Source organism: Hipposideros armiger, unplaced genomic scaffold (genome assembly GCF_001890085.2).
Source record: "Hipposideros armiger isolate ML-2016 unplaced genomic scaffold, ASM189008v1 scaffold_703, whole genome shotgun sequence".
In the NCBI taxonomy this organism is placed as follows: domain Eukaryota; kingdom Metazoa; phylum Chordata; class Mammalia; order Chiroptera; family Hipposideridae; genus Hipposideros; species Hipposideros armiger.
Window position 1 is genome coordinate 421,373 of NW_017732053.1, and position 10,904 is coordinate 432,276.

The 10,904-nt window shown below is 46.7% G+C and overlaps 1 protein-coding gene across 3 annotated transcripts in view; it reads left to right on the forward strand.

Annotated features, from left to right (window-relative positions):
- The first annotated feature begins 594 nt into the window (after positions 1-594).
- The window catches only part of LOC109373306 (tubulin alpha-8 chain), a 22,577-nt gene continuing 12,267 nt past the window's right edge, over positions 595-10,904 (forward strand). The window contains exon 1 of one of the 3 annotated variants that reach the window (XM_019627066.1): positions 595-1,347. In XM_019627066.1, coding sequence (XP_019482611.1) covers positions 1,345-1,347 — 3 coding nt within the window. In that variant the 5' untranslated portion in view covers positions 595-1,344. The remainder of the gene's footprint in view (positions 1,348-10,904) is intronic. The other 2 variants (XM_019627065.1, XM_019627067.1) reach the window with 2 other exon arrangements.

The window sequence follows — 10,904 nt, forward strand, 5'->3', positions numbered from 1 at the left end:
AATAAATTTAAAATGTTTTTTCTCATTCTCTACTGGCCAGAGATAGGCAACTCTTTGGAAAGGCAGGGATGGTAAATCTGTATCTGCTTGGGGACTTGGAGAGTCACCATGTTTGGTCAGAGCAGCTCTGTGTGGTAGTATCTTGAAGAAAAACCATGAATTTCCCCGGAGTAACCTGGTGGTTGGTGGTCAGGTGCCTGAGGAAAGTGGGAGAGAAGACAGAAGCTGAGTCACCCGTTTCAGCACCCATTGGCCCCTGGTGGGGAATTTTGCAGTGAGGCCAAGCACTGATAATCACCAGCCCAACACCAAACTGAGGGGAGGAGAGGGAAAGTGGAGTAGGTTTAATACAGTGGCCAGAATCTCAAGTGTGAAGAGAGGGCCTCTTACCCAGGCTAGACCCAGTTCCACCCACCCCCCTCCAACTAGAGGGAGAATAGGAGAAATCCCTTGCCCTTCAGCGTCACTGGTGGCCACCAGGGGAGGTTCTATTACTGGGCAAAGAGGCCCCTGGAACCCGGATATCATTCTGAACTCTGAGTGTAAAAGTAGGAAGAGGAAGTGATGATAAATGGATCAAGAAAGAGATTTGAAAACAATGGTGGAGGGGTGATGTGCACTGATAGTGTAGTAGAAATCGGAACAGCTTAAGTATTGAGCAGCTGGTGTGTGCTGGGAGCTTTATGTGTATTATCGCATTTAACTCTCCAGCGATCGGGTGGGTCTTGATGCGGGTAGAAACAGGTTTCCAGAGCAGAGGCTCATCAACTTGCTCAAGTCCTCGCTGAGCAGCAGCAGCAGCAGAGCTGAACATGGAGCCTGCGCCCCACCAGGAAGCCTTGCACGACCGGGACCGGTCCTGCACTCGCCTGGGTAGAGAGCAGCTGCAGTCAACTAAACCCCAGCCAGGTGCCTTTCCTGCCTGAGGAACGATGAACATTTTGTCTTACAGCATTTTCACATTTCTTTCCCAAGAAGCTGGAATACTAGCCTGTCTTACAGAGTGGAGGAGTGCGCTTTGGTAACAGAAAGACTCCCCGACCCAGCCGCGGGGAACCCAACTGCGCAGTTCCCACGCGCTGGCAACCACAATTCTCAGGCCCGGAGATCTGAGCCGCTGGGCGGGGCGGGTGTGTGTGTGTGTGTGTGTGGGGGAGCAATTGTGACCTACCGGGCCCCTCCCCTCCCCGGGCACTGTGATGCTGCCGGGCAGCTGCTGGCCCAGCATGTCTGTCCCCAGGCCCCTCCCGCCCAGTGTGTCACAACAGCGGAGGCGGCTGTATCTGGAGCAGTTGGGGTGGGCAGGCCCGGCTCGGAGGCGAGCGGGCGAAGAGAGCGGCCGCGATGGTGAGTGAGCCTGCCAGGGCCTTGGGGCTGGGCATGGGTAAGGGTCGGGGAGGGGGTGGGCGCCAAGCGGAGAGCCGCGTCTACCTGGGGGCTAACAGACCCATAACTTTGGATCTCCAGTGCCTGAAGTCTCTTGGGGGTGTCAATTCAGGGTTGGGGTGGGGGATCAGCACCCTCGGGCGGAGGACACCTGGTGGCAGTACATTTTATCGTGGAGGGAAAGTGAAGATCTGGGGCAGGTTGCCCCTCAAAGGTACCTAATGGAGATTTGGGCACGCGAGTGAGGGGAGGAAGGACATGGGGAGCCCAGTGCAGGAGAGGGGAGATTCTGAGGGAACCCCAGACGGGCAGCTCAGGGACCAGAAAGGGGGGAAAGGGGACAGTCCAGCGATTCCAGATGGGTGGGCCTGGCCTGCGACTGGGGGAGTGGGCTCAGTCAGGTCCCCAAACCCAACCACATGTGTCGGTGTCCCCGAATGTGACAGGGGACTTAGGGCGTCACAGTCTACCGGGCTGGAGATAGGTTTTCCTTCCCCGACCCTGGCCATCTGGCTGGGTTTGGGGCCTTTACAACTTGAGCGCGCTCAGCTTCCCAGGCACCGGGCACCCGCGCCAAGTCCCAGTTTTTCCAGCGGTCAAAGTCAGAAGGACTTTGGCACACAGAAGTCTCCCTCCGGCAGGCCAGGGGACCTCGAACTTCTCGTTTGTTTTGTTTCCTCCCCTGACTTAGTGGGCTCAGCGACGGCCCTTTTCCCCCACCGCCGTTTCTGTCTCCTTTTGCAAACATAGATCTTACTTCCCGGGGAGGAGGCCTCTCCACACTCTTAGTTCCACCTCCTACAATCCCTCCCTTCATCCCCCGCACCCCGGGGTGGGTAACTGTTGCCTCCAATCCACTTCTGTGACCGCCTGGGAACCCAGTCTCCTGGTCCAGAGCCTGGTGTTTCAGCAGTAGGGAGGTGGGTTGGAAAGGTTGGGTGGGGGAAGGGGTCAGAATAAGTATGACTCACAGGCCAAGGTCAGGTTCTCCGGGTGTCAGTGACCACGCAGGTCAGAGGAGAATCTCCCTCCTCCCCTGGCCTCTGCTCGTTGTGGAAAGTGCCCAGGGCCTCTGGCTCTGGCCCCAGCTCTGCTGTTTCTAGCTCCAGGTCTGTCCAGCACCGTCCCTCTTCCGGAGCGTGTTCCCAGCACACCTGGGAGATTTAAAGACTCGCAGGATATTCGGGAGAGTGACCAAAGGAATACACTTCTACCTGAGGCCCTTGAGTGGAACCAAAGAAGGAGCCCAGAGCCGGGAGTTCAGAATTTTGGCTCCTGGCTCTGCAGCTAGCTGTGTGACTTCAAGAAGATCACAACCTCTCTAGACTGTTTTTTTCTCACCTACAAAATGAAGAGGGGTTATGGTTCAAACTTGCATCGAGTTTATGGTTCAAGCACCATCTAGCTTTACTTTTAGACGTTTAATTATAGAGAATTTCAAACACATACAAAAGGACAGAGAATGGTATACTGACCCTGTGTATGCCTCATCCAGTTCAACAATTAATTTAAATACTTAGGATGAGTCTTGCTTTGTTTATTTTCCTTTCCTCTTCCATTATTTTGAAGCAAGTCCTAGGCAGCACACTCGAGATTACATATTTAATATTTATAATATCTAGCATTAGCTAGTGCTTTATAATTTTCAAAGTGCTTTCTTTTACATATTTTAATTTTCACATGACTGTCATAGTGACTCTCAGACTAGACCCTCAAGGAGGCTTACTGGGAGCCAAGGATCATAATTTAGCCCTTTGGGCAAACTTTGATGTGTGTTCAATAGGCAAGTTCCTGAGAATACCTGGTCAATCAGAAATTTAAACAGTAAAACCTTATTTTAAATGTGCTAAAAAATTTAGATGTGTAACTGAAAACCTATGGCTGATTATTTTGAAAAGAGAATATCTTTTATTTATTTTGAAGCATCAAAATTTTTATAGCAGGTTATATTTAGAAAACTTAATTGTATGGGCAGCATTGTCTTAATAGGATAACTTTTTAAAAAATTAGTTTCATGTGTACAAAACAATGTAATAGACATTTACACCACTCAGAAAGTGATAACATCCCTTCCCCAATCTATTACCCCTCTGACATCGTATATAGCTATTACAATTTCATGGACTCTACTCCCTAGGCTGTACTCCACATCATATGACTATATGTGTGTGTGTGTGTGTGTGTGTGTGTGTGTGTGTGTGTGTGTGTGTATATATATATATAAAATTATGGTTGGTATTCAATATTATTCAGCTTCAGGTGTACAGTGCAGTGGTCAGGCACCTACACTGTCCATGAAGTGGTCTCCCTAATAAGATAAGTGCCCATCTGACACCCTATAAAATCTTTACAATGTTATTGATTATATTCCCCAAACTGTCTTTCATATCCCAGGGCAATATTGTGGTTACCGATTTGTGCTTTCTATCCCCTCACTTTCTCCCTCATCTTCACCCCACTCCCATCTAGCAACCATCAGTTTTTTCTCTATATCTCTGAGCCTTTTTCTGTTTAGTTTTGCTCATTTATTCTGTTCTTTAGATTCCATATATAAGTGAGATCATATGGTATCTGTCTTTCTCCACCTGGCTTATTTCACTTAGCATAATATTTTCTAGGTCCATTCATATCATTGCAAATGGTAAGATTTCAATATCCAAAATTTATATAAAACTCATTCAACTCAACACCAAAAAAACAACCCAATTGAAAAATGAGCAGGGGACATGAAGAGACATTTTTCTATACAGGACATACAGATGGCCAACAGACATAAGAAAAAATGCTTAGCCTCACTGATCATTATAGAAATGCAAATAAAAACCACAATGAGATATCACCTCACTCCAGTGAGAATGGCTATCATCAATAAATCAACAAACAAGTGCTGGCGAGGATGTGGAGAAAAGGGAACCCTACTGCACTGTTGGTGAGATTGCAGATTGGTGCAGCCACTATGGAAATCAGTATGGAGGTATCTAAAAAAACTGGAAATGGAACTACCGTATGACCCAGCAATTCCACTCCTAGGTATCTATCTAGAGAAATCCAAAACGTTAATTTGAAAAAATACATGCATCCCTATGTTTATTGCAGCGCTATTTACAATAGCCAAGACTTGGAAACAACCAAAATGCCCATCGGTAGACGACTGGATTAAGAAACTGTGGTTCAGGGCCGGCCAAGTGGCGCATTGGTTAAGAGCTGGCTTGAGATGCCAGAGGGCTCCGGTTCGGATCCCAAATATAAGGGCCAGTGACACTGCCCTCTACAGCTAAGATGCTGAACAACAGCTCAACCTGGAGCTGGGCTGCCGTGAGTCGCCAGCGATGGCGTAGGCTGCAGCCCCTGCTGCAGTGGGTTTGCCATGGGCTACCGTGTGTGGCCGGCAGCCAGTGTGAGCGGCCGTCCAGAAGCTGGTGACTGATCTGCCTCGCCCGGGAAGAGCGCAATGATGGTGCCAACTTGAGCCAATGAAGCATTGTCCTCCACAACTAGACTGAAGAACAGAAGAACAGCAACTTGTCTCTTCCCCTTCCCCCAATTCCCCAGCGCTGTTCCCATCCCCCAATTCCCCAATAAAAATCTTTAAAAAAAAAAAAAAGCAATCCATTCTGCCAATCTCAATTAAAAAAAAAAAAAGAAACTGTGGTTCATTTATACAATGGAGTATTACTCGGCCATAGGATAACATTTTTTATTGACCATTTCCCACTCACAGAACCTCTTTTTTTTTTTTTAGATTTTTTTTTTAATTGGAGAATTGGGGGGATGGGAACAGACAAGTTGCTTTCCTTTTATTCTTCAGTCTAGTTGTGGAGGACGTTGCTTCACTGACCCAAGTTGGCACCATCATTGCGCTCTTCCCAGGTGAGGCAGATCAGTCGCCGGCTTCTGGACGGCCGCTCACGCTGGCTGCTGGCTACACACGATAGCCCATGGCAACCCATTGCAGCAGGGGCTGCAGCCTATGCAGTCGCCGGTGACTCCCTGCAGCCCAGCTCCAGGTTGAGCTGTTGTTCAGCATCTTAGCTGTAGAGGGCAGTGTCTCTGGCCCTCATATGTGGGATCCGAACCGGGGCCCTCTGGTGTCCCAAGCCAGTTCTTAACCATCGCACCACTCGACCGGCCCCACAGAACCTCTTTTTAAAACATCCCTGACTCGTTCCTGCAAGGCTGGAATGACACATGTATAAACTTTGACCAAAACAACCCAACCCTTGCAGAAAGAACTTTACTTCCTGTAACAGGTTAAGTTTTGGGCAGCCATCCCCCACGCTCCCATTCCCTCATGGAGGTTGGGGGGCAGAGGCTGCCTCTGTATTAAGGAGCATTGGATCCAGCATTTCTATAGGTTCTGGGTAAGAAATTTATGACTAACCCTATCACTGAGCGTTCCTGTCTGTCCTTAGTGTCCCTCTGGAAGCATTTGTTCTGGAAATGGTGAACCTGACACCCTTTTTGGGAAGTGTTACGGAGAATCCTGGCAGGTGACCCAAGCCAAGCCTGTGTCTACTATTCCAGGGTTTAGAGAAAGTGTCTGTGGTTACGGGGAGGTGAGGGCATCTACAATACAGTCTCCTTAAGTGCATTCCTTCTGGACTGGGAAGCGCCAGCTGCGTGTGGATGGGGAACATCTGCTGTGTGTTGAATGGGAATGGGCATCAAATGGCAACGAAGAACCTGTCTCATGAAACACTGGGCAGTTAGAGGACAGTTAGGGGGCAAGATGGACACTGCTTCTATGTCTGTGGCACTCTGCAAACTGCCCCTGTGTGGGCAGGCATGGCTGAGCTCTGCAGGGTCCTGACCTCAGAGCACTGTTTGGGGTCCTCAGGGGGCTCCACGTCCTTCGTCTTCACTAAGTGCAGATTCCCACAGAGGTCACTGGGTCCGTGGCTTTGAGCAGCGGAGGGGTCCTGAGGAGTAGAGCTCCCCAAGGCCGCGGCTTGGGCAAAGGCGCTGGGTGAACAAGGATGGACTGGTGAGTTTTCATAGGAAGCTCCCAGGCCCAAGTCAGGCCCATGCAGAACTAAAGGGTTAATGCTGTTACTGAGGGTCCTTTCCCAAGGGGGCCCCTGAGTGCCTTGAAAGGAAGATGAAAAGTTAAAAATAGTTTTCGAGGAGGAAATAGCTGGTGAATATGGGCCAATGATAGGTGTGGGTAGGCGTGTGTGGCACTCTTGTGGGGGAGGAAGTGGACCAACTGCTCCTTTTCTCTTTGGCCACCAAGGACTCACAGAGCTATGTGTAACCACGACATCGCTCCTGTCAGAGTCTTCCTGCGAGGGTTTCTCCCAGACAGTGAGCGGTGGGAGCGAAGGGAAAACACAGTGGGCAGTGTGTACATTGGTTTGAAACTCCTTAACCAGCTCCACACTTGCACCCCCTGTCGGCTAAGGCTCAAGGGCCTTTGGACACCACAGAGGGTCTCTTGCTGGCAGCCCACTTCCCCAGCGTCCCTGCCATTCTGAAAGCAGGCCTTCTGCCATCCTCTGGTAGAGGCTGTAATCCAGCTCCTCTCCTGAGCTGCCTTCTCACCGCTGTGGACTTGGGTGGACTCTCTGTTCTTGTTGTTTTACTTTGCTATTCTCTTCTTTGTTCTGAGTAGTTCCAAATATGCTCTGATGGGAGGGTTTTGAGCAGAAGTAATTCAATCTTTCATGAATCACATTTGTTCTTACTTTAATTATCCCTCTGTAAGTGGATCTACGTTTCACTTTCCATATCTGACTTAGATCCTAAAGCATGGGTGATTTTTTATCCCAGACTGACAACTAGAAACAATTTGGTGTAATAATATGCTTCCTGAAAGCCACTGTGTGGCATTTGACTGTGCAGATGGTCAGGGGTATGTGGATTGGTCTCAGGTTTTCATATGGCATACACTGCTGGCCTGTGTCAGTTTCTTTCCTAGATAATATGTCAGTTTTACTGTTTTGTGATACTTTAAAATGATTCTTAAAGCTACAAAGCCACCTCCTACAGAACTTTGATTAGCTGACCTTATTCCTCTGAGACGAAAGCAAAAGGAAATGATTAATATTAAAATAGAAATAATATAAGATTGACATAAGGGAGATCGACATTGCAGTAGAATTATAAAAGGGCTGTAAAGTTGTAAAATTGCTTTTCTTGACATTCTACAAAACATGGGCTCCTGTGCCCATGGAGGCTGGTCGTAGGTGGCACAGATGTCTCATCTGCTCTGTCATCATGAGTCAATGCCTCAGCCAAACTGAGCACTTTGTGGGACCTGCCCTAAATTTTCCTGCCTCTTGTTCACACTGCTCCTAAGTCCAACTAAAATGGTCACGTTGGCATGTCTAAATTCCTCAAGGTCTCTGCATATGTTTCTCCTCCAAGAAACTGAGCCAGAAGTTGTTTTTTCTCCTTTGAATTCTTATTACCTCTTAGGCACTGGCCACTGGCCTCGTTAACCTCCCTTAGGGCAGGGTTTTCATTCTAATCATCCATATATTTATTGAGCACCTGCTACATTCAAGCACTGTGCTCGATGCTGGGATTCAGGGAGTAAACAAGAACGTACTCCTTCTACTAGGGAAGTCAGAAAATTGAATAAGTAACTATAAAATGGTGTGACAAATGCAGTGATAGGGAAAAAAGGGATTGTGGGAGCACATAGTAGCCGCCCTATATGGTTTTCCAGACTTCTTGTAGGAAGTGACTTTTAATGAGAGACCTGAAGGATGAATAAGAATTAGCCCAGTTCCTTTCCATGCCTTCTTGCACATAATAGCATGATAGATGTCTCTTGTAGGAATAACAGAGGAGGTTACCTTCTGTGGTTATCCCAGCACTGGGTCTGTGGGAGGGGTGTCACAGTTTTCTGGAGGAAAGGAATTCCTCCTCCTCTATTCGTTTCCTCCACCTTCCTCATCTTCAGTCCCTGATTGCTGGGCAGAGATGCCCCAGCAGCACACAGGGGACCTTCACCTCACAGGGTCCCAGCAGCACAGAATTGGTCTGAGCTCTACAAGCCCAGATTCAAAACAGAACTGAGAGAGAAAGAAATGGTGTGGGAGAGAAGCATGAGCTCTGATTGGCTGGAGAGGGTAATCTGCAATATGAGCAAATGTATGACTTCAATATCCTCTGCTGGGTCAGCTTCCTCTCTGCACCCTTCCCCGCCCCGGAGAAACAGATTCCCGGTTCTGTCAGGAAAGAAAGGTGCATTTTAGAGAGGCTGCGACCATGAGCCATTTTCAGTTTCTCTCTGCACTGGAGCCTTTTCCTGTTTGGGGTTCTGCCATGCGCGCTCAGCCTTACTATACACTATGAGGCTTGCACTGATGTAGGTGTGGGCACAGCCCAGGACCCTGGAAGTTCACAGTGTGGGTGACGCAGGATGTTGTGTGGTACAAAGGGAAGAACTTGGGCCAAGGTCAGAAGACCTGGGTTCCAGTCTAGGCTCTTTTGCTATAGAGCTGTGAAATTTTGACTCTGTCTCTTTACCTTTACCTTTCTCAGCTTCTTTCTGTGTAAAATGATGGGGAGAGAGTCATACTCGGTGACCAGGAGGTCAGTCCAGCTCAGATATCCTGACCATTCTGAGCTAACACAACATCCCTGTTTATGGCAGATGGATGACCTCCTTTGGGCATGTGGGCTGGCCTCCCAAGGCCACCAGCACTGGGTCTGCTCTGTGCTCATCTCTGTAGAATTTCCAGGCAGGAGGATGGGGATGGTAATGAGGCAGAGTGACTGGAGAGGGCCAGCCCAGTGCCTGAGCTGAAGGGGCCCCATTGAGGAGCTGGACTGCTCCTTGTTCCCTGCTGGGAACAGGTGCAACAGGGAGTTGTGTTGGAACGCTGAGCAGGTGCTCCTATCGGATCAGATGGATTGCAGCACTCCATGCGGGCTCACGTAAGTTCATGTCCCTTGAGATTTCCTCGTGTAACTTTAAAATTCTTGTTTGCCCTGACAAATTAGGCTCTTAGTGTTAATTGAATAAATGACTAAGTGAAATGGGACAGGAAGAGCCTGGGCCCTTCAGGATCAGGTAATTATGGTGAGTAGAGTCCTTACCCCTGTTCTTCCTCAAGTTCCCCTCTTGAATTTTTTTCTTCTTAGTATGAAAAATTTCAAACCCTTGAAAAACTATAGTAGTATAATATCACCCATATGTCATCTAGATTTAATACTAATAATTTTTCTGCCATATTTACTTTACCTGCTGTGTTTATTGAAGTATTTTAAAGTAAGATACAGAACCTCAAACAGTATATTTTACCCCCAATACTTCAAAAGTGACTAAAAAATAAGGACATTTTCATATGTAACTACACTTTCATTATCATGCTTACAAAATTAATCAATTTCTCTATTTGTCTCCCAAATGTTTGGATTTGTTCATACCAGAATTCAGTTAAAGTTCACATACTACATGTGGATGTTATGTTCATAAGTTTCTATTGATATCACCTTTATTTTTCATAAATTAAAAAGATTCAGTCAATTGTCCTGTAGAATGTTCTACCTACTGGATTTATTTTATTGTTTTCTCTTGATGTCACTTAACATTGATCCCTGTGTTTTCTATAAAGTGGAAGCTAAATCTTAAGGGTTTAATAGATTAAGGGCTGAGTATTTTTGACAAGAATTCTTTGAGGGTGGTGTTGTGTATGTCATGTTGTATCACATCAAGAGCTCCTTAATGCCTGCTTTTCTCACTATTAGTGGTGTTAAGTTGATCCCAGTTTTGGGCTAGTGACCATTGTAATTACTTTTCCTCCTCGTGTCCTGTAAGTAACAGTGATTCTTTGATGCTATGTGAATACCCAGTTCCTCATCACCCTTTCACTTAATGGTGATGGTATCCTTGTTGAAATCAATTATGTAATTAGAAACTGTAATATTGCAATATTTCTTAATATATCATTCCTTCTACATTGATTAGCTGACAGTCTTCTGTTAAAAAAGAAAGAGCTTTCCCTCATCAACAGGGCTGTTTGGATGGGAATAAATAAGTTTTATTCCTGGAGGGTTTCCTTTTTTTAACAACACTAAGAACTTGTGGATTTTTATATATACATCCTGTTTCAATCAAGTACCACTAATCTTCTTTCTGATGCTCAGTGTGTGTGTGTCTCATCTTTGGCAGCGGGAGCCTCTTCAAGTTGGTTTCTGAGATATTTTGACATCACCTCCGTCTGTGTTATTGTCTGTGCCCTCAGAGCTCACGGTATCCCTTCCTTTGCCCCAACCCTGGTTCCAGTTAGTGGGATGGTGTTGAGCGACCTTCACTTTCTCTCTCTTTTTTTTAAATTTATTTTTTATTGTGCAATAAACATTTTTTAAATTAATTTCATCTGTACAATATAGTGCAATAGTTATACTTTTTACCCCTCAAAGTGACAACCCCCTCCCCCAATCCGCTGCTCCACTTCCCCCCCCATATCATACATATCTATTACAATTCCCTTGCCTCCACTCCCACACTATACTCCACGTCCCATGACAATATATATATATATATATATATATATATATATATA